The 23,913-nt window shown below is 37.6% G+C and overlaps 1 protein-coding gene across 1 annotated transcript in view; it reads left to right on the top strand.

Moving 5' to 3' along the window:
• Positions 1-23,913, top strand: part of LOC131143450 (uncharacterized) — a 47,698-nt gene that overhangs the window by 11,048 nt on the left and 12,737 nt on the right. Inside the window, exons 4-14 of the mRNA XM_058091753.1 lie at positions 10,646-10,753; positions 14,630-14,800; positions 14,879-15,424; positions 15,520-15,594; positions 15,694-15,822; positions 15,889-15,963; positions 16,059-16,268; positions 16,478-16,630; positions 16,715-16,929; positions 17,075-17,192; positions 17,312-17,724. Of these exons, the coding sequence (XP_057947736.1) occupies positions 10,646-10,753; positions 14,630-14,800; positions 14,879-15,424; positions 15,520-15,594; positions 15,694-15,822; positions 15,889-15,963; positions 16,059-16,268; positions 16,478-16,630; positions 16,715-16,929; positions 17,075-17,192; positions 17,312-17,724 (2,213 nt within the window). The remainder of the gene's footprint in view (positions 1-10,645; positions 10,754-14,629; positions 14,801-14,878; positions 15,425-15,519; positions 15,595-15,693; positions 15,823-15,888; positions 15,964-16,058; positions 16,269-16,477; positions 16,631-16,714; positions 16,930-17,074; positions 17,193-17,311; positions 17,725-23,913) is intronic.

The following is a 23,913-nucleotide window of genomic DNA, read 5'->3' as shown; positions in this document are numbered from 1 at the left end:
TGGGGACTGTTCCTTCATATTTTCGAAGTACTCTCCTAACTTGACCCTGTAGTGACTTGATTTGTTCAGGATGGAGCTTAACAAGTGCTAAGTCACCTATGTTGAAGTGCAACAATCTACTCTCCTGATCTGCCCACTTCTTTATCTACTTGGAAACTTTCTTTAGTAAGCTTGGGTGATCTCTGCATTATGTCTCCCATTCTTTGGTGAAGATGTATGCTCTTGGACTCTTTTGGTCTTTCTTGTATAAGGCTTTTCCATTGGTTCATAGTGACTGCTAGGCTATAACAAGTTCAAAAGGAATTTTGTTGGTTGTTTAGCCCCTTTGGGTGTTGAAACAAGCCTAAGCCATGCTGAGTAGTTGCACCCAACTATTTTGATTGCCGGTGACAAAATGGTGCAAGTATTCCTCCTATAGCCCATTGAATCTCTCATTTGTCCATCTGTTTGCGGGTGGTAGCTTGAAGAGATGTCAAGCTGTGAATTGAGGATTCTGAAAAGTCTTGTCCAGAAGTTGCTTGTGAATCTAGAGTCTTGGTCACTAACAAAAAAGTGGTCTAGTATAAATAATATTTGGTTGTAGTAAAAAAGCATTTATCGTTGTCAAGCAATCAAAGTAGACTATATATATGCTAATTTCAAAATCTTTCTAAGCAATTTAGATGGGAAATTCAACTCTCGCGATGACCTCTCTTTATTTCTCTCATGAAGCCTACCTTATATCTCGTTTCACTCTTTCTGTATCTTATGTGGTGTATGTTCATGATTGTAGGGGGTTAAATTTGGATCGAAGGAAGATCAGCGATTTGAGATTGGATTAAGTATGCTTTGGTTGTTCTTGAGAAAAATAGGTATGCAAAAAATTGGCGAGTGAGGTTTTCGTCAATTGCGGAAAATTGGTCCTTTGATGGGTTTTCAGCACATCTTGGAAGTTTGGGTAAGGGTTTTTGAAGCTTTCAGCTGAGCTGTATGACTAGTATGGCGATTCGTGTGACAAGGGTAGGAAAGTTTTTAGAGCCAAGGCATGGCTGAAGAGGTAAGGGGCTTTTTATCTTTGTTCCTCAAGGTTACAAAGGCGATGATTGGCTTCAGTTTGGGGATGAATTTAGTGCAATGGTGAGATATCTTCTTCTTGACATTGATAGTAAAAGTAACAATAAGATTAGTGATAATTGTTCTTGGAGTCGAGTGGTTTCAGGAAGAAATGAAGTTGTAGGAGATCATCTAAACAACTTGTTGGAGGATGGTGCATCTACAAATTCTAAGTAGGTTTGTGGTTGTTGCTGGAGGAAGATGCAAGAGCAAGTCCTTTGGCCTTCCTCGTAGGGAGTGAATGACGACTAGTCGAAGTGGAAGAGGGCAAGGATTTTGGATGGGGAGATGATGGTTTTAGAGCGGCTAGGGTTTCTTTTGTGGAAGATGAGGCATTGAAGGGGTCTTTGATGATATGTTTAGACCCGGACTGAATTTTATATAAAAATTGGGCCTCATAAATCACTGCTGGGTGAACAGGCCCATGATTAGATTGAAGAAATAATCTGGGTTTGTTTAACGAAAAGGAGAAACCTTCAGTTATTCCTTGTCTTGGCCATCTTAATAGGCAGTCCTAAAATCCTATTCTTAAAGTCCAACTTATCTTGATTGTTTCTTAGTCTCCCCTTATGAACAAAGCCCATACTCATTCTTTAAAAGCCCAAGAGGTGGTAGGATTTGATCAAGGTCTTAAATTTCGATTTTGACTCAAATTTTGAAGCTCCAAAAGTACAAAAATTTCAACGGAAATTTCAATTTCAATGTCAATTTCGATTTCGATTATAAAAAATTACAGAAATCAATAGTAAAGCATGGAATTTTTTGTGAAACTTTAGAAATGGTTAACATACGTAATCATGTATGTTTTAGGACTAATATATTACAAGTTAAATGCATCTATGTTGTGTATGAGGTGGAAAAGCTGTAATATAGTATGTGTATCAAACGTATTTGTAAGACAATGTGCATTAAACATATACAATTAATACAAATGAAATTCATAATCATTAAATATTATTTATTATACAAATGATGATAATTTAGACATGAATGTAAATGTTGTTGTAAGTTTATTTTTTCATATAATTTCAAAAGCACCTGTAATAATCTTTTGTTTCAATAAAAATGAATAAAATAAATAAAGAGAGAAATTTCACTTCACCCCTAAATCTCTCATTTGAATCCAGAGGAAATTTCATTGCATAGTTAAAATTTCGACAAATTTTGCTAAAATTTTGAGATTTCGATAAATTTTAGACCATTTGTTGAGATTTAGACGGAAATTATGCAAGATAGAAATCAACTGCCATTTCGATTTCGAGGGCGAGGGAAACCGGAAATTTTGACAATTTCATGGAAATTTAAGACCATGGATTTGATCAAGCCTCTAGCAGAAGAGAGAAGTTAACTCAATGGTGCATTGCTTATCTTCGAGGGACATTCATGGTGGCCAAGAGAATAGAAGCAGCAGCTTTGGGAATATTTGAGGGAAATAGTCAAATTTAGAACTATTAGTTTCTAAAAAATTCATGATGTTTATAAGAGGGAGTATTTTCTTCAGAAAAGGAGAGGATCGTTAGTGGGCTGTATGCTAGGGATGAAAGAGGGGAAGGCTCCATTAAGAAATATAATTTTTGTGAGGATGAAATTCAAGGTATTATTGCTGGTTTGGAGGGAAATACTTTTGGTAAGGAAGTCATTTTGTTAACTTTAGGAGTCAAATGGTATATACTTGCCGAAATGAAGTGCAATGAGGAAACATTTTGAAGGAAATCGAATTCTTTCAATGAGAAAAAAGAAAAAGAAAAAAAGAAGCTATTAAAAGAGATGCAAAATGGGTTCGAAGTATAGTGGATGAGTCAATTGATGAGAAGGCTAGCATCTGCAAGGAAAGAAAGAAGTTGGGGGGGGGGGGGAGATGTTTTGGAAGATGATAGGTAAGGCCTTAGTGATTTTGAATGTCATGGGGATTTACTTTTGGACGAGATTTAGGATCAGCATGGTATATTTCTAACTCTTCGGCTGATTTTCTCTGGGTTTTGGCTTATGCGCCATTGCTTCCAATGGAAGTATTGGAGGGGATTAGTGTTTTTGAAATGATGGTATGATTAAAGAGAAAATGGGTAATGATGGAATATTGCCCACCCTAATTCAAGAGATTTCTAAGTTGGATCTTCATGCTGAAATTTTGTTTGATAAATTAGGGCTTCAATTGTATGGTTGTGGAGGAATTGAAGTTTTTCTTGATGGTGTGGTAAATCTAAAGTGAACAAGGGTGAGAGGGAATTAGTAAAATTGAAGTGCTCTGCGAAGTATGATGGGAAGAGCTTAAAGAGGGGGTTTCTTGGTTAATTTTAGTTTGTTTTTTTATCTTTATTTTTATTTTATTTTTTAATTTGCTTTTTGCTTTCATTTTTTGTTTTCTTTTTTGCGTACCTTCAACCAAGTTTTATTCTCTCTCTTTTAGTATATCTTTTTTTAAATCCAAAAAATAATTACCATAGACAACTATGTTGTCAAGGCATCACTATTCAAACTTGTTTCAGTAGTCATGAAAATTCATCAGCATATAGAAATTCGCTGATCATTTTTTAACCCAAAAGGCATCACCAAGAAATCATAAGCCTCGTATTGCATTGCCTTTGGATTATCACCTTCTGTTATATTCGATAGTAGTCTGTCCACAAGTCAAGTTTGGTAAAGTACTTGGCATGATTTAGCTAATCACACAAATCAACAATGAGTGGGATGAGATACTTGTTGTGTCGATCACTTTGCTGAATGGATGATAACCTACATGAATCTACATGCTCCCATCATGTTTCTTTTGAAACATACTTGTTGTGCGCTGTTAGTTTGTTGAGTGCATGGTAATCCACTCAAATCTGTGTGCTTTTGTCATGTTTCCTCTAAAACAACATTGGTGCTCCAAATGATATTTTGGAAGTTTGTATGTAATAAGCTTCCTATAAACTCATGAGGTTGCTTCCATAATTCTGTTAACTTTGAAGGCGCAATTTGATATGGCGCTTTAGTTGGGGCTTCACAGCTAGTAGCAACTGAATCTCATGTTTTACACCTTGTTGTGAAGGCAAGTTGTGTGGTAGCTTATCTAGTATCATAACTTAATACTTAAATAGATGTTGGATGCAGTAGGCATTAGCTTGCCTTATGCCTTCATCCACCACTAACAAGGTGATATAAATTGGTTCACCACTCTTAATCCTCTTGAGTTGCATGCTGGAGAGGAATTTCTTTTCGTCCCTTTCTTCTCTATAGCTTGAACCATGTAAGGGTGATTATCCATCAGCTAGAGGGAAACAAACGACATTGGGACTACCCAGTCTCCCGTTATAATTCCAAGTATCACTTATGTTGTCCTAACAGGGCTTTCATATCTTGTTTTGATGGTAACAAATAAAGGATGGTTTAACAAGTTGGTGTTCAAGTGATGATATTTCAGGAACTCTAAAGTAAGAAGTTCAAAGAGATCAAAAAGGAATATTAAAAGATCTCCAAGTGCTTCAAGACATACTGTGAAGTGATCAAATGGAAGCTCAAGGAGACTCAAGATAGTTAAAGCAAATACAGCTCATAGAATTATCAAATTCAAGAAAAAAGAAAGGCGATTCATGAAGACTTCAAAGATCAAAAGAGTTTTTTAGTTTTAGGAAGCTTCATGTAAGTACTTCAACTCAAAATATCATTTTGAATGAAATGAAGCTCATTAGGGGATAAAATGGACTTAGAGACCTTATTTTAAAAACCTCGGAAAACATATGTTAGATGTAAGAAAGCAAGAAAGTCAAGAGTTTTGAAAAACAAAAAACAGTTTTTTTTGTCTGTCCAGGCGATTGGAATGAAAGATCAGGCACCTGAAGAATTTTCTTAGGCGACTGAAGATTAAGTACAGGTGCCTGAAGATTTTTCCTGAAAGAATTCTGAAGAGACAGTGTAACCGCAGGCGACTGAAGTTGACCTCAGGCGCCTGACCCTATTTTCAACAAAAAAAATAAAATAGTGGGATGAAGACTCAGGCGACTGAACTTCGGCAACAACCATATTTTTTAAAATATTTTGATTTCAAATTCAAATTACTTGCGCCCCAATCTTTCTAAAAACTTGGGGGACACTCCAAGTAATCTTGGGCAGCACGAATTTGACTCTTACTAAGCCTATAAATACATGGTTTATGAAATCAAATAATACCAAGAATTAAAAATCATCTCTCAAAGCTCTTGCTCTCAAAGCTAACTTACTTACTACAAATTTACTGAGATATTCTGAGATTCTAACTTCTTCTCTGAGCAAAAGTTCTGAGTTCTTGAATCTTATCAAGAGAAGAATACCAGTGATATAATTCTTGAGCTTCATACTTCATTCTTTTGATATTATGATTGAAGTATATTAGTGTTTGAAATTGTACTAACCAGCTTTATCTGAGAGCAATCTTTGTACACACATATTTGTTCTTCTTCTTGTAGATTTTGACGGTTCAAGATTGTCTGGATCGTTGGACCAAGCGTGGGGTATCGCTTGGAGAGGGGGCTCTACCCTTAAGGAGGCTTGTAACGGTTTGTTTTGCCCGGAAAGGAGCGATATAGTGGAAACCTTAGGTGGTATTGGCTTAAGGCGAGGAGGTAGGCTGAGGATAAGCCGAACCTTGTAAAAATCTCAGTCTCACTCTTAACCTTTCTCTTTATTTTTTGCATATATAAATTGTGTGGAGTATATTCAAAGTGCAGGAAGCCAAAACCGAGATTGAGAAGACTTTTGACTTAAGAAAGTACGTTGATCTTTGCGGAAACCTTAAAGGAAGTACGTTGATCGTTTGCGGAAATCTTAGTTAAAAGAAAGCAAACAAATTTCATTCTTAACAGGGCTTGAATCAAATTCACAGGGCTACAAACAAACTCTACCTTGAGTTCTTGCTGAAGCTGAAAATTGCAAAAGTGCTACGTCTCATATTTAAATGAGAATATTGTGGTTGATTGGTTTAATGTTTGTTTGATTACTATTGCTGTGAATAATTGGATTGTGTTGATATCTAAGTTGTGATTGAGTTAACTAAGTATTAGAAGTTAGATAAATCTTGTGTGATCGCTAAATTAATAAAAGGTTGTGGATTTGTAAAAAGAATTAAAAGAAAATTTGATTACCTAATTCACCCCCCCTCTTGGGACTACACCTTAACTTTCAACTTAGAAATCATTAATCGGAACGACCATGATATTCACATGTCTCGCTCATTGATGAAGCTTCACAATCAATTTCTCAGTTACTCCCACTGTAATTTGTCCTGAGTTCATCATTTTCAATTGTTCTAAGTCCTTATCTAGCTTCAAGTTGAGTCTTGTGCTTTGCCTTGAGAGATAAAGTTATGGGTACCCCCATATCCACTCTAGCATGAGTGCTCTTCCTATTGATCTGTAGATCCACAAACATTAACCCTTTAGCTTGGGCAACAATTCTTTTGCCTCTCCAGTGCATTGAGTAACCACATTGCACCCATCCTCGGGTTTTCTTCCTCATTCTTATCTTGTCCTTGTGACCCCTATGCAATGGAAGTTTGCAAGGCGTTGAGCGATGATTTCTTAGGGAGCAACTCTATAAGGGCCTTGGCATAAGAAACACACAATCTTGTTCTACCACCTGTTGAAGGCTTGAGACTAGGTTGCTTCATTTGAGGTTAGTGCCTTGGTGTTGATACCCTCCATTGTTGGGTTTGCCTTTCATGACTTTGTGCTGTTTCCATTCGATGAGTCACTCTCTTGTGCAATAGGCAAATACTGAACTCTTTGTTGATGAATTTCAACCCCTCCCCAGAGCTCCAAACCTTCAAAGAAATAGATCAACTTGTCTTTCTAGGGCATGTCTTGGATACAACAACAACAACAACAAAACCAAGCCTTAGTCCCACTAAGTGGGGTCGGCTATATGAATCCTTTTCCGCCAATTTATGCGATCATGGACCATTTCTTTTGATAGATTCAAAGATATTAAATCCTTACTCACTATCTCCTCCCAAGTTATTTTAGGTCTGCCCCTACCCCTTCTACTACCCCCCACAGTAACTAACTCACTCTTCCTCACAGGTGCACTATAAGGCCTACGTTGCAAGTGTCCATATCATCTGAGTCGTCCTTCCCTTATCTTATCTTCTATAGGAGCTACACCTAACTTACCACGAATATTTTCATTCCTTAATTTATCTTTCAATGTTATACCACTCATCCATCTAAGCATCCTCATCTCGGCAACTTTTACTTTTTGGATATTATGTTTCTTCGTCGCCCAACATTCTGATCCATATTGCATAGCTGGTCTTATAGCTTTCCTATAAAACTTCCCTTTCAATTTTAAGGGTATTCTACGATCACATAGAATACTTGAAGAACTTCTCCATTTTACCCAACCTGCTTTAACTCTATGCATTACATCATCTTCAATTTCTCCTTCAGCTTGCATGATAGATCCAAGGTATCGAAATCTACAAGTGCTATTTATTTCTTCATCATCAAGTTTAACTTTGTCTCCAATATTCCTCCTATCATTACTAAAATTACATTTCATATATTCTGTTTTATTTCTACTTATCTTAAAGCCTCTAGATTCCAAAGCTTCTCTCCATAATTCTAACTCAGCCTCTACTCCATCCCTAGTTTTGTCAATTAATACAATATCATCTGCAAACAACATACACCATGGAACCTCCTTTTGAATACTCTTAGTCAATTGGTCCATCACTAAAGCAAAAAGATAAGGACTCAAAGCAGATCCTTGATGTACACCTATGGTAATTGGAAATTCTCTAGTTTCTCCATCTATAGTCTTTACACTAGTCATTACTCCATCGTACATATCCTTAATGACATCGGTATACCTACAACATACACCTTTTTTTTTTTCTAAAACCCACCATAGAACTTTCCTAGGTATCCTATCATATGCTTTCTCAAGGTCAATAAATATCATATGCAAGTCCCTCTTCTTTTCCCTAAACTTTTCCATTAATCTTCTTAAAAGATAAATAGCTTCTGTGGTAGATCTCCCAGGCATAAAACCAAATTGATTTTTTGAGATCTTCGTTTCTAACCTTAATCTTTGTTCAACTACTCTTTCCCATAGTTTCATCGTATGACTCATAAGTTTAATTCCACGATAGTTATTACAATTTTGAATATCTCCTTTATTTTTGTATATAGGTATTAAAGTACTTTTCCTCCATTCATCTGACATTTTCTTAGTTTTTACAATTGTATTAAATAAATTAGTTAACCATATAATTCTGTTATCACCCAAGCATTTCCAAACTTCAATTGGGATGTTATCTGATCCCATAGCTTTCCCATTTGGCATGTCTTGGATATTCAACATTAAAGTAGAGAACTATTTAACATATTCTCGTATTGTCCGAGTGTGCTTAAGATTTTGCGCTAGGCGTTGTAGTCAACAGTCTCAAGAAAGAATTGGACCTTGAGATCTCTCTTTATGATTGCCCAAGTATCAATTATACACAAAGTCACCAACTTTTCTGAATCTCATCAATCATTGTACTTGGTATGCCACCACGGCGTGGCATCCCCACTCAAGTGCATGATAGTTACGGATTCTTTTGCATCCTTGGCTCAGCCCCAACCTTATGAAAGTACTGTTCCATGTTGAATAAGTTCTCTAACTTTTTAGCATCGCAAGCACCACCAAATGCCCTTGATTTTGGTACCTTTGTTTTGTCACATTCTACTTAGGATTGGCATTCTGAAGGGCACAAATTAGGTTCATCTTGGTAGTAAGCTCACATAAGCTTCCACCATCCCATAGAATATCTTCCAACAGTTCATTGAGGAGCCATGTTGTTGTCTTTGGGATCTCTCCAATACATCAACATGTTCCATGAGTTGGGCCACCCCCATGGTTAATGGTCTCAACTTGTGCCGCTAATTATGCTTAAGCAGTAAGCAAGCGTAAAAGTAAACATGAGTCAAGCTTTAAATTGTGAAGCAATGCAATTCATTTCGTTGTGTTTAGCGAGGGAGGCAAGCAGCCTAATCATGTTGATAAAAACTAGTGATTTATACAGTGATTGATGAACACTCACTCTCTTATTCTAATTTCACTCTGGCACAAGGAAGCATCAATCATACTCCTCTTTTTCACTGAGGTACTCTATCCAAATCATTAAACCAACACTAGTATTAACATGATGATGGTTACCCACCCAATGTGTACAAGACAAGCAGTTGCAGGCAAGCGTAACGTCTTGAGCAAGCTTGGCTTGTGACACCTCCACATGTCTTTGTGGCCAATCCCCATGCACACTGCCAGTTCAAGAATGTTATCGTAATATATTTTATTAATTAACTTAAAATTTTGCACATGCAACATTTGTCAATTCCACAATCTAGGGCAAAGCCATAGTTTTATTACACAACCTAGCAGAGAGTTACAGACCTAATAAAAAATTTAATTTTGATGCAAAAATGGGATACATATTAAAAGACAATCTGTAAAATGAGAATAACAAACAAGAATTATAAACGTTATTCAAAGATAAAAAGTATTGTAATGCTAGGTTGATGCAAAAATGGGATACATATTAAAAGGCAGTAGGAAACATGAGAATAACAAACAAGAATTATGAACACTATTCAAGGATAAAAGGTATTGTAATGCTGAGTAAGTATTTTTAGTGACAAAGTTAATTCTATATCATGATATTTATATGCATTTGGGTACTCATCAAGGTCATTTCAGAATCCAAAAACCTGCAGAAGTGATTTCTTTTGGGTTGATGCCTTTTTTTTTTTTCAAATAATACATTTGATTTAGTTTGTTCTTATTAAATGCATTTCCGATCTAGAATAGGGACATCTTTATATTGCAGTCACAATAAAGTCCAAGCATGTATGAAATCAATGTTTTAAAAGCCTCAATTGACGCTTGCTTTAATACATGACATGCATAAAACACATCGAGGCTCAATCAAAAATGCCAAATCCCAAAAAAGCCAATGCATTAGACACTGATGCTTATGTTTTGTACCTAGCACACCTTTTGCGCTTTTTTAGTTGAGGCTTATGCATTTTGGATGTATGAATCTCAAGTTAGGTTTGGCTAGAAAAATTTAAGTACATGTTCATATAAAAGGAATGTTGTAATATGAATTGATTTGTAAAACTCTTGAACCTCAAGCTTTCCAAAATGATTGAGGGTTGAATCTCAGATCTTGAAAATAATTTGAACTTTGTAATGTTATAGGTATCTCTTGGCATGATTTACTAAATCAATTCAAGTAAGCATTTCTTGAATAGCTGACAAAAAATTTGCAAATTATATTTATGCTTTTTAACATTTTATTTGTAATTTTCTTTATTTTTAAAAATATATGCAATTTATTTACATATTTTAATCTAAAAAATAAAATTCTGAAAAGGTTTACGCCTCAATGACTCGAGGCTAATGCCTTGCCTCTTGAAGGTTAAAACACCTTGCCTTTTGTCTTTGCTGTTTAAAACATTGTATGAAATAAATAGAATGAGGGGGAACCTGCAGGAAATTTTTTTTTTTGTATAAAATGAGACTAGACTCTCAGCTGTCAGTATCTTCATTGCAGGTTACCAACCAAAATTTAGATGTTTGGCCGAAAACACCTGCATGTGTACAAGATGCTTTACGCCATTATTATTATCAATATCTCTCATCAACTGAAGAGGCTGCTGAGGTACTTCCTGAAACTCGTGTTGAGAAAGGTTACTGCTCTCCACATACCATTTGAGAGTTTTCTGATATTATATGCTTTAACCAAGTGTTGCCAAGTTAGTGATTTTTGTGCCTTGTCAGTGCCCTTCTCATTCTTTTAGAGATTTCTGATATATGCTCTAACCAAGAGTCACAACGTTGGTGCCTTTTGTGGTTGCGTCCTGTCATTTAGGGTAATTTGAAAGAGCAGTGTTGTCCTTGTTTAACTTTCTACTTCTTGCTGTTCATATGCAGATTCTTTGTCCATGAACTTGAAACAAATAAGCTGCTAACTTTTTTCATTTTTCGTAAGTGAAGATGATGTGTTATTTATGTTTGCATATTGGCGACGTTTAAAATTAAGCAATGCTGTTAATAGGATTGTTGCATATCCCATCCACATGATACATGAATTGCTTGAACTCAATTCACTAGTGTATTTTTTTTGGGTTTCATTTCAATGTTTTAGCCAGCACAAACATTGTTTTACTAGATGCATTTGTTTTCTATGGCTTGAGCTATTGGCAATCAGTCACATAGAAAATTGCTTTGTGTTAGAATGTCTTAGAGGAGTTGGGAAAAAGAGAAAAAGGAGAGAATAGAGTGGGCAGAAGAGAATTTGATCTCCCAGATCAGCACTATTAAATATGTATTTTTGAGAACAAAAATGCGCCCCTGAACTAATGAAACAAATATAACCCTATGCTAAAAACTATGACTAATTGAGGGCAAAAAGGGGGAGGGGGGGAGGAAGGTATGTGATATCACCCAACCCCAGCTTTGTACAGGCAGCTGAAAGCAGGTCCAAACATGGGCTTGGTGAATAAATCTCCTTGATGGTTAGGACATCATGCTGGAGTAGCTACAATTTTTTCATTACAACATTTCTTACAAGTTAACAATTGACTTCAATATGCTTAGGCTTCTCATGAAACATAGGTTTACTTGCCATGTATATTTATTAAAAAACACATCCAGCTTTGTTACTTGAAATTCCATATTTGATAGAAGAGGCTTTAGCCATTGCCATTTTAATTTATTGACAGTGTAGGCCATAATTTTGTATTCTGCTTTACAATTGGTCTGCAACTCTAGTTTTTTTCTTACTTTGCTGGGTAGCAAGATTACCACCGATAGACATACAGTACCTGGTAATAGACCTCTGATCTTCAACTACACTAGCCCAGTTGACATCAAACTACCCATGACATCAAAGCTCCTCACACCTCAGCACTGAACCTTTACTAAGAGAGGTTGCATGGTGCCGAAGGATCCTACGCACAGCATCCCATCATGGGATTCTCCATAAATTAACTGACCCCCAACCAAGGAACGGGCATGTTTGGTCTAGTGACTGTCAAATAAATAAGTTTTTCAACCAACTTCCTGTACCTGATGCGGGCCTTTAAAATCAGGTCAATTTTCCCTGGATAACTTTACATTCAAGCGTCCATGAGATTCTTGGTTTGACATACTGTCTTCATCTAGGAAGTCTTGTTTTTTTGTTAGGTTGTTGTGGTGACGAGTTTAATCCTTTGCTACCTGTTGGACACAGTAGATGATGTATTTCTCCGAAGAAATCATAAAGTAGAAGGGCCAGGTGTGCTGGAGGGATCAACTTTAGAATCTCCATGGATGAAGAACTTGTTGGCCCAGTCTGGTTTTAATGGAGATCCAACAGTTACCAACAATGTAGTTTTTTTCTTCTCACCATGGTGGCCAACACGAGCACCACCACAGCCAGAACCTCTGACCAAACACCACACTACATTTTTTCTGCGACCTGCTGCTGAACTTCGGTCTCTAAAACGAAGGCCTCTACCATCAATAATGTCTTTCCCATGACCAGTGGTAGCACCAACCGTAGCTAAACTGTCATGAGAAGCTTGAGATAAGGAGCTGGTTCCATGTTTTGTGATTGGTGATCCTCTGGATTCTAGCACACACTTCATATGTAGAGATATGAATTCTCTAGTAAGGATCTGATCATGACTATTTGGAGCTTACCCTTTAGAGTTGCATAGTACTGACTAATAGATCTACTGCCTTAGTTAAACTTGAAGAACTTTAACTAATCAAATATATAAGTGTGATTCTTATCCTGGGAGATACTTTCATGGCGATCATTGATCATTCTACAGAGCTGTGGCTGGTGAAACATTGCATTAGCTGCAACCTTCAGTTCCATACTGCTCCACAACAACAGAAGAATAGTATCATTTTTCTTCATCCACTCATAATCTTTTGAGTCACGAGATGGAAGATCCTGCACCAAATGTCTAGTCTTGTCTTTTGCATTAATATGTAACCTCAAGCTGATAATTGGAAGAACCAACCTATTTATGGCTGTAATATGCAAAATGACACTATCAATTGAACTTTTTTCTGTTGAGGCTAAACCACATGCTGAATTCAGCTCAGAACAAAAAAATATGATGTCCAGTCAAGAAAGTTACCATGCAGCAAGAATACCAGCAGAAAACATGGACCACACCAACCAGCACAAGTCTGCAACAAGATAAAGACTAGTAGCAGCACACAACAGCAGAAAACAACACATAAGACCAGCAGCAGCACAAACAGTGACCTGGGATGAGCCGAAGGCAGAAAACGAAGCACTCCTGAAATCTCAAGAGGCAGCCATGACCACAGAATTAACTACAGAACAGTGAAAACAGATTAATGGCCATGACCACTGAAAAGAAAGCATTCCAGAATGTTCAACACGCGGTTATGACAGCAAAATAGTAGCTACTGCTCTGTTGAAGGATTTGCAGGCAGGAGTGAGAGCACATAAGCCTTTCCAAAGTCATCAGCATCAACAACAGAGTAGGGACTTTATGAACATCAGCCACAACTACAGAACTGCTGCTCCTGCACTCTGGGAGTAAGCACAGGCTTGAATAAAGGCCTACAAGCCCTTAAAAAATTAGCCACAACTACAATAGGAGGGGCGCATCACAAGCTCTAGGATAGGAAAGAGACTGCTTGTACATCACAAAAAAAGGCACAACTCCGCATGGTACCGAGAGCAAGAGGCCCATGACTGAGCAGCAGGAAAAGGGGGGGCTTAAATTACAATCAAACTAAGAGAAGATCTCTGACTCAATAGCTGACAGAGGAAAAGAGAGGAGGAAGAGAAGGAACCAAGCTACGGTCAGATCCCTTTGATTTGAATGTTTTTGTTACTCTGATACCATGTTGATTCTGAGCAATCTGATTGGTTAACCAAGTACGTATAGAACAAGGATTAGGATGAGGGACACTTAAAAAGTAGAGACAAAGTAGAGGACACAGTTAGCCAGAGAAGAATTGGGTTTCCCAGATCTCCCTTACATTTTTCTATATATTTATGAGGATGAAAATGCTCCTCAATTAATAAAAAAAGTAGAAACCTATACAAAAAAGTAAAGCTACTCTGAAAAAAACTGGGTGGGGTGCCATTACCATTGGGAACTGGGTGGGGTGTTGGAAGGCATACACATGTACCTGACTGGATTCTTGGTGTTTTTGGTATGGAAGAGAGAAACCATCAAGCAAATGCTCTAGTGTCTGATCCTTCAAGACTAAAAATGTATCACTCTTTCCAGGCTCCATCAACCATACACCGTTTCAAATGTGCTTCCTGAATTGAGGTTCCTTCCTGATTATTGATATTAATTGAACTCATCTGTGATTTGGATGTTTTTGCTTATGTTGAACTTCACAAATATTGACCAAATTGTCTGTGAATTTTGAGTTAAATGTTTCTGCTTATACTGAACTGTACAGTTTAATCATGAAAATTATCTGCACATATTATACACATGTTTCTGTGTCTGCTCAACTGTAATTAATGAGGAAGCTTCATATGCTGCAGGAGAAAATTGCCATGCTTCGAGAAAATGAGTTATTAGTAAAGGATAATGAGAGGCTTAATCATGAAAATGAATCGTTGCGGAAAGGAAAAGATCTGGCTGATGGTCAAATAATGGCATTAACAAAATCATTAGAAGTTCTTCAGAAAGATTTGAAGGATAGGGAGATTCTGGTTGTTCTTTTAACTACCATATGTTTCTCAGATTAGATTGTCAACTCTTAATATGCATACTGATATTAAAATTTTCAGGTTCAAGATTTGAAGCAATCTTTGGAGCACCAAAGAAAGGAACTAAATGATTGCAGGGCTGAAATCACTTCACTTAAAATGCACATTGAGGGATCTCGATCTGGAAGGCGTTTGGTACTTGGTGATATTGAACATGCTCAACCTGAATCTTTAGAATGCTATAAGGATGAAATAGAATCTCTGAAAATGGAAATTGAAAGTTTAAAAGCAAAAAATTCTGTTCCTTTGGATTCTGTGGACTCTATCAATTGTAACAAGGAGGATACACACTCAGATACTGAAACTGTTGAGATTCATCAAGAGAAAACTGTATTCTCTCAACCAGTTGATATGGTTTCAGAATTGTTAGATGTTCAAGATACTCAATCAGTAACTGCTCAAATGATGGATGAGAACAACAATAAGGAAATCTCACAAGAGACATTAACAAGTTTTTCAAATGATAACAGCAATGATGATGGTGGGAATGTTGTTGACCAGAATGAAAAACTGGGGCTACTCTTAAAATCAAACAATTTAGGTGGTGAACCTGTTTCTGAGAAGATGGCAAGTTCCTATGATTCTTGTTTGTCAACATAGTAATCTTACCATCATAACAGTTCATTGCACCTAATTTCTGAGATTGAATTTTTGTTTGACAGGGTTTAGAAACCATTCAGATCCTTTCTGATGCCTTGCCTAAGATTGTTCCCTATGTTTTAATCAATCATCGGGAGGTTTGCTTTTCACTAATTTATTCTTATTTCTGGGTCCTCTCTTGTATTTACTGCAAAGAAAGGATAGTTGTTTACTTGATCATTACTACATGCCAACAGGAACTTCTTCCCCTAATGATGTGTGCAATCGAGCGTCATCCAGACAGTGGCACACGGGATTCCCTGACTCATACTTTGTTTAATTTAATTAAACGTCCAGATGAACAACAGAGACGAATTATAATGGATGTACGTTAATGTTGAGTTGCTGCATATAAGAATTTCGTGATGCTAAATCTGTTCAACTTATTTCAGGCCTGCGTCAGCCTTGCTAAGAATGTTGGAGAGATGAGAACAGAAACGGAATTGCTTCCCCAGTGCTGGGAACAAGTAAGATTTCATCTTGATTTCACAGGCTGATCTCTAATGACTATTATGTCCATTTGTATTAATGACAAGGTTATCATTACTCTGAATTGTTGCAGATTAATCACACGTATGAGGAGCGTAGGCTGCTTGTTGCTCAATCATGTGGAGAGCTTGCAGAATTTGTTCGACCTGAGATCCGTGATTCTTTAATTTTGTCTATTGTGCAACAGCTGATAGAGGATTCTGCAACTGTGGTTCGAGAGGCTGCTGCTCACAATCTGGCTTTGCTCCTTCCTCTCTTCCCAAATATGGACAAATATTTCAAGGTCAGCCTCACTAAATATGCTTCGGGGCAAACATGGAGAAGATATCTGACTTGACAGAATTGGATGCAATGTAAGCTCTAGAACAGGTTGATGGCACATGGTCTAGGGAATGGAGCCTAATATGATAGACTCAAAAGAAATTAGCAATAAGATTAAAAAATAAAAAATAAAAACAAAGTTTCTCCAATATCATTTCTGTTTGTTGATAGGTTGAGGAGGTGATGTTTCAATTGATCTGTGATCCCTCTGGAGCGGTGGTGGAAACTACTCTCAAGGAATTAGTTCCTGCAGTGCTAAACTGGGGAAACAGAATGGATCATATTTTACGTGTTTTACTTTCTCATATCTTGGGTCCTGCTCAGGTATGTGTTTTTGTGGTTAATGATCTCAGTAATGACCGAATATTGCACAACCTGATCTCTAGTATATTTGTATCAATATTTCAGCGCTGTCCACCTCTTTCTGGGGTTGGAGGTTCTGTTGAGTCACATCTTCGTGTTTTAGGTGAACGAGAACGCTGGAATGTTGATGTTTTATTACGAATGCTGGTAGAATTGTTTCCTTTTGTCCATCAGAAAGCAGTTGAGACTTGTCCATATCCTTCTGTATCAGAATCATCCGGAATGATATTTTCTGTCTCTTTGCTTCAAATGTATGCAGGGTAAGCCCTGCTTTCTGTGTTTTTCTTGCTCATACTGTGTCCAGTTTTATATTGAAGTTTATTTCTTTCAATATGATTTTCTTTTTAACATTTTAGGAGTGCCATTCATAAATATGTTTTCTGAAAGCGATTGGTGCCTTGCCAGGGGAGGTGTACAGTGGCCTGCTTTTGAATGGATGCATGCTGATTGCCTCCCTGATCTGATTCAGCTTGCCTGTTTGTTACCTCAAAAGGAAGATAATCTGAGAAACAGGATCACAAAGGTAATGTTGTCTGCCTGAAATATGTTGCCTATAGCTATTTTTATTTAAGCATTGCTTTTGGTTGAAGCATGAGTTTGCCGCTCTTACAGTTTTCACTTACCTAGATGTCTGTTATGCAGTATTTATTGGCTGTGTCTGAAGGGTTTGGGGATTATTATTTGACGCATATAATGCTTCCAGTTTTCTTAGTAGCAGTGGGGGATACTGCTGACTTGACATTTTTTCCTTCTACTGTCCAGGCAAGAATCAAAGGTAATGTTTCTTTCTGTTTTAGTGTTTGGAACAATGTATTTATAATTTCTTACTATTTGATTTTTTTCTTGATTGCAGGTTTAAGACCAAAAACTGCTGTGGCTGAGAGAATTTCTTCTATGTGTGTCCTACCACTTCTCTTGTCTGGTGTTTTAGGGACCTCTTCCAAACATGAACAGTTGGTGGAGTACTTAAGAAAGCTGTTAGTTCAAGGTGCTGTGATGGAGAGTCAATCAACGAAGCACAAAGCAGAGATTTTTAATGCAGTCCGGTTTCTTTGGTTGGTAGTTTGGACTTGCTCTTAAAAACTTCTCCTAAGCTTTTTTTATTTTTAATCGTTTGATAGAACTGACAACCTTGCTGCGAAAGCCCAAAGAGATGACCAAAGCAAAGGAACAGGCAACCCCTTTTGCTAAAAATACAACTCTGTTCCAACCAGGTGCACCACAAAGCATAAACACCACACATCTCCTTGAACAAACAGTTTCTTTACTCCCCAAACCTCTCAAAGAATTAGACAAAAGATCTTCCACCAGCTTCGGCCAAAAGACCAAAGAACCTATGCCATCTATCCGGTGTAAACAAAGTGTAAGAAGTGATGGGAAGCAGTTTCTCGGGACAATGCCTTTCAAAGCCTCTTAATCTATTATTAGCAACCTACTAAACAAATGCTTTAATCTTAGAAGAGTATATACATGTATGTGTGTGTGTGTCTATATATATAACATCATTAATGCAGGACAAGAAAAAAAAATTTGCTTTGCCGCAAAATCAAAAGAAAAAATAAATAAAGTATTTATATCAATGCTGCCTTCCAATCCCTTTGGATTTTGGACAGCGAGACAACCTTAAAAACCCCAAAAGAATAAGCTCAAAATGCAGCTAAAAATGAAGCTTTCTCCCAAATCAAATGCGTTGGAATCTTCTGATCTGTGAATGTCCTAGCATTCCTTTCAAACCAAAGAGCCCACAATATAGCAAAAACAACACAAAACCAAAATATTTTCTTTTTTCTCTTCACTCCAACCCCCAAAACTGTACTGAGATGAAATCATAAGTAGTCTTCAGAGCCACTCAATCCTTACCACTGCAGAAAAACAAATTATTCCACAGTGCCCTTCCACTTGACAATGTAGGAATAAATGACAGTTAAGTCTCACCTTCCTTGCCACACATCAAGCAGATGTCAGGACTAAGAGCCTTGTAAGGCCTCCAAATCTGAAGCAAGTCATTTGTATCAACCCTGTTGAAAGTCAAAGTCCATCTGAAAACTCGAATCTTGAAAGGAGCTGCCGTCTTCCACACTATTTTATTGAGATGAAAAGGACTGGGAATAATAGTTTTGGTCAGATGAATGAAAAAAGACTTTGAAGAGAATGAACCCGAAGAGTCCCCAATCCATAGTCTACTATTCCCCGTAGCTTTGGGAATGAATGAATTCAGAATGCTCAACAAGCAAGCTCTTCTATCTCTCTCTCATTGAGACTCCTAAAGAAATGGAAGTCCCAACTCCCAAGACCAATGACCCCTCTTCAGAATAGTAGAATTCAGAAATAGGAGCACCACACAGAGATAAAAGTCTATACAATCAAGGTGCAAGGTATTCCATCGAAGTCTCACCCACCCAAATATCTTTCCAAAAGCGAACCCTATTCCCATTCCCCAAAACCAACAGAAAAATGAATGAGAGGAAAGAAAACACCAGAAACCTGAGAGAGAAATTTCTGAGGGCATGCATGAGAATCAATTCCACTCCCCTTAGTAACCCCCCTATTCCTATGAATACCATACTTGTTCTTTATTACTTTATGCCATAAGGAATCAGTCTCTAAGGAGAATCTCTGTAACCATTTTCCTATCAAAGAAATGTTTCGAGAAACCAAACAACTGCTGCCCAGGCTGTCCTCTTATTTTGGTCTCCTCACCACCTCCCAACCAGCAAGATGATGATCCCTCTTATCCTCCTGAATAACAGACCATAAAATATCTCTCATTAGCTTCTCTAAACTCCCAACTACTTTCATAGGAAATTTAAAAAGAGTGAGGTAATAGGAATATTGGAGAGACAAGCACAGGAAATATAAGCCTTCTTCCACGCTTCTAGTCTCTTCCCTACCCTCTCAAGCACTGGATCCCAAGAAGTGGACAAAGAATTACTCCCCACGAGGAAGGCCAAGACAACAAATCACACCCTCCAAGAGATCTAAAACCCTCCAACTCCCTACTGCTCAAATTAATACCAGCCAAACCACTTTTAGTTAATTTTCAGTCCTTAAATCTTCTAAAATTTTTAAGAGCACCTTGCGAAATTTCTCAGTACTATTCTCTAAAAATAAAATTGTATTTATTAGATCACCATTTAACCTAAAAGCTTAAGCTCTTAGATTGTGAGCCAACAATGTATATCAAGATTTAACATTCCCCCGTACATGCAGCCTAACAGTGTGTGGAGTGATACGCAATAAATACCCATTACAGGGACTACAATTATTATTATTATTATTTTTAAACACCACACAATAAACACGGGCAACAAGATTAGAACTCAGGGCCTCCTGGTCGCCTGCTCTGATACTATGTTAGATTACCACTGTACCTAAAAGCTTAAGCTCTTAGGTTGTGAGCGAGCAATGTAAATCAAGCTTTAACAGTACCATAAGAAAATTGTAACTGAGATCCTTCCACCTTATCCCTACCTACCTCCAGACCCCTACTCACACCATAATCCTAAGCACTCGATACCAGCCTACTGAACCATCTACAGAAAACAACAGAGATGGCGTATCCCCGTGTCCTAACCCCCTGGACATCTCAAACCGTTCCCTAGGTTTACGATCAATAAATAATAATCATAGAAAATTTGGCAGAACTAAGGCAACCTTTGATCCATTTATGCCATAAGAACCCAAAGCCCTTCTTAACTATCACCTTATCCAGGAATCCCCAATTAACCACCATATGATAAGCTTTCTCAATGTCTAATTTAAAAATAAATCCCTGATCAAATCTCTTTTAGCATCCTCTACCACTTCATTAGATACCAGAACCACATCCAGAATTTCTCTCTTTTAAAAAAAAAAAAAGACTGGGCTAATGAAATAATATCCCCCAATACCTCCCTAATTCTCCTTGACAAGACTTCTGTAAGAGTCTTATAAATGCTAGTGACTAAACTAAATGGTCTGAGATCTCTAACCTTCCTTGACCTCCTTTTTTTGGGGCATGAGCGCAATAAAAGATGAATTAATGCTCTTACATACTAGTATATTACACCAGTTTTATGAAATTCCCTGAAAAAGCTCATTATATCATCCTTCAAAACATCCCAACAAAAGCCAAAGTAAAACCATCTGGACCTGGAGCTTTATACCTATCTATCTCCATCACTGCCTTATTATCTCTTCCATTTCAAACCGCCTCTCAAGCCATTTAGCTGACTCTTCCCCAATGGGTTCTTAGTCAAGGGCTCCCCCACCACCCCCCCCCCCCCCCCCCCCCCACCATCAGCTTGTTCCCACAATCCTCAAAATAAAAGGATTTAAAAAAAAAATTGTAATTCCTTCCTCAATCTGCAACTGATTCCTTAACATCATATCCAAATCCAAATCCAATTCTTTAATCAAACACTTTCTGCTCATCCCATTAACAACTTTATGGAACAATCTAGTATAACAATCTCCATCCTTAGGCCCAAAGGACCCTACATTTTTGGCACCAACTTCTTTCTTCTTTGAACAAAAGAAAATTCCAACTCATTACAGAGATGAGCCCTCCTTACCCTCTCTTCCTTTCCTAGTAAACCACACTCTCTAATTTGTCTAAATCCTTTAAAGTATTCAAAATGTTATTCTTCTGATCCCCAATATTCCCAAACACCACTTTGTTCCACACCTTAAGCCTATTTTTAATGAAAGTCAGCTTTTTCATCACTCTAAAACCAGTCCATCCCTGAACCTGACACTCCTTCAACCATTCTCAAATTGTTTCCCAAAAAGATGAATGAGCCAATCACATATTCTCAAATCTAAAGGGAATGGGTCTGACATTAGAATCCAGGAAAATAGGGCTATGATCGAAGGTAGGTCTGACCAGCACCTCTTGTACAATGTTTGGAAAAAATTCTTCCCAAACATATGTATGAGAGATCTATCAATGTGTGAGTATGCTCTATCCCTCAAGTCCACCCACGTAAAATTGCCATTATTTAAGGGAACATCTCTGAAACCACAAACAAAGAAAATTATCAAATCTTTGCATCCAAACCCTACAGACCCTTGACCTCTCCCTCATATTACGAACAACATTAAAATCACCTCCCCACCCACCCACCTTGGTTTACAAAGACTGAACAAACTATACAACTCTTCAAAAAAACTATTCTGGTGTGAAGAAATAGTAGGGCCGTAGACATAAGTAAACCATCACTTCCCAACTCCCTTAATGTCTAACAAGACAGACAGGGAAAAAGAAACTAGTAAATAGTTATCCCAGGCCACTAATTGATCCCCAAGGCCTCAGAAGAAGGAAAAACCGCCCACTTCGTAGACCTTGAATCCCAAATACTCCTAAAATGCTGAGGGCTAATGGCCTCCAATCTGGTTTCCTGGTGAAGCACAATATTATGGCCAATTCTCTTAATCAAATCTCTAACTACTGTCTTCTTACCCAACCCCTTACACCCCTAAAATTCCAAGAAAAGATCTTCATTTAGCACCAGCTAAGACCCCTGAGCCTTCCTCCTTTATCGTAATTAATTGAGGATGCTAATCTACCCAATTCCCTAACCAATTTTTTGTTTTTTCTTCTCTCCAGCCCTCTCCAAACAAGTACTAAATTCCTTCCTACCCGGACACACCAGCTTACCTAAATAATTTAAAAGAACCTGGGCATCCTCATTTTTCCTCTCATCCCCAAAAAGGCTTATGGTACTGCACTTCCTCCTAACTGCTGGTTCCTTATTACATAAAGATCCAGAATTATTATGATAAGAGTCAATAAACCCAAGAATAGAAGGTTTTTTTTTCAGTTTTGTAATTATATTCCTGTCCTGCTCTCGAAAGATGCCTTTTAAGCTTATTGGCCAAAGCTAAATGGCCAAAGCTCCTTGAACATAATCCATCCAAGACTTTTCAGATTGTTGAGGACTTGAAATATCACCCTCAGTTGCCTCCTTATCTTTGTGCCTCACCACCTCTACTTCCTTGCTATTTTATTCCCCTCCCGCTCTTCTAAGATTTTCAATAAGTAACTCAGCATCCTTGGAATCATATGAAAAAGAAAGTTTCTTCTTCAGATACCGTTGGACTCTCAATTTGATTGTCTGGAAGCATTACCTCCTTTACTTTTCCTATTTGCATTTACTTCGTCCTATCTTTCTCTGCACCCAGTCATAGACATCCTCCAGCCTTCGCAATGTTTATGCTGGAATCCCTTTGCCATGCTCCTCAATAACTCCCCTTGAAGCTTCTTTAAGCATTTTCTACCACTTTCCTTCTTCTCCATTTGCATCCTCCATCTCCTCTATTTGCATGTTGTTAGGCTTCTTGGCTATATTTCTTCAATCCCAGAAAAATCTTTTTCTTGAGGGAGAGGGCTTTTGGTTGTTTAAGAATCCTCAAGCCCGAAAGCCATGAAACTCTCTCCATCTGGGCTGAAACATTATTTTCTGTTTGGGCTTCCCTTGGGCCTGTGTAATTAAGCCCATTTTTAAGAGCTTGACTAGTAGCCTTCGCTGGAATGGGTTTCTGATTTCTGCCTGGCAGCCCCTCTTGTCTAAACCTTGGTACCCATGACTTCTTGTTCCCCCCATACCCAAAGTTCCCATAACTACCCCACTCTAATCTCTCACCATGAATGTGCTGAAAATTCCTTGAATATCCTCCGCGAAAATTCTGAAGTCAGAATCTTTCCTTTTCTGCTGAAAGCTCCCTGAACATCCTCCCTGAAAGTTCTGTAACTCAAAATCTTTCCTTCTCTGCAGATACAACAACAACAACATCAATAACAGCAAGCCTTGAGTCCCACTAGGTGGGGTCGGCTACATGAACCCTTTTCCGCCAATTCACCCGATCTAGAGCATTTTCCTTTATTAGATTAAGGACTATTAGGTCCTTCCTCACTACCTCATTCCAAGTAATTTTAGGCCTACCCTTATCCCTTTTCATGCCATAAACCATTACTAATTCACTCCTCCTCACAAGTGTTCTACTAGGCTTGCGTTTTAAATGCCCAAACCATCTTAGTTGCCCCTCTCTTATCTTGTTTCCAACCTGTGCTATGCCTAAATGTTTACGTATATGTTCATTTCTTACTTTATCTTTTAATATTAGACCACTCTTCCACCTTAGCATACGCATCTCAACAACTTTCATTCTTTTTATGTATTGTTTCTTAGTTGCCCAATATTGTGAACCATAAAGCGTAGCTAGTCTTATAGCCGTCTTATAAAACTTTCTTTTTAATTTTAAGG

Source organism: Malania oleifera, chromosome 1 (genome assembly GCF_029873635.1).
Source record: "Malania oleifera isolate guangnan ecotype guangnan chromosome 1, ASM2987363v1, whole genome shotgun sequence".
Taxonomy (NCBI): domain Eukaryota; kingdom Viridiplantae; phylum Streptophyta; class Magnoliopsida; order Santalales; family Ximeniaceae; genus Malania; species Malania oleifera.
Note: the sequence above shows the minus strand (reverse complement) of the source record. Positions and strands in the feature narration are given on the sequence as shown.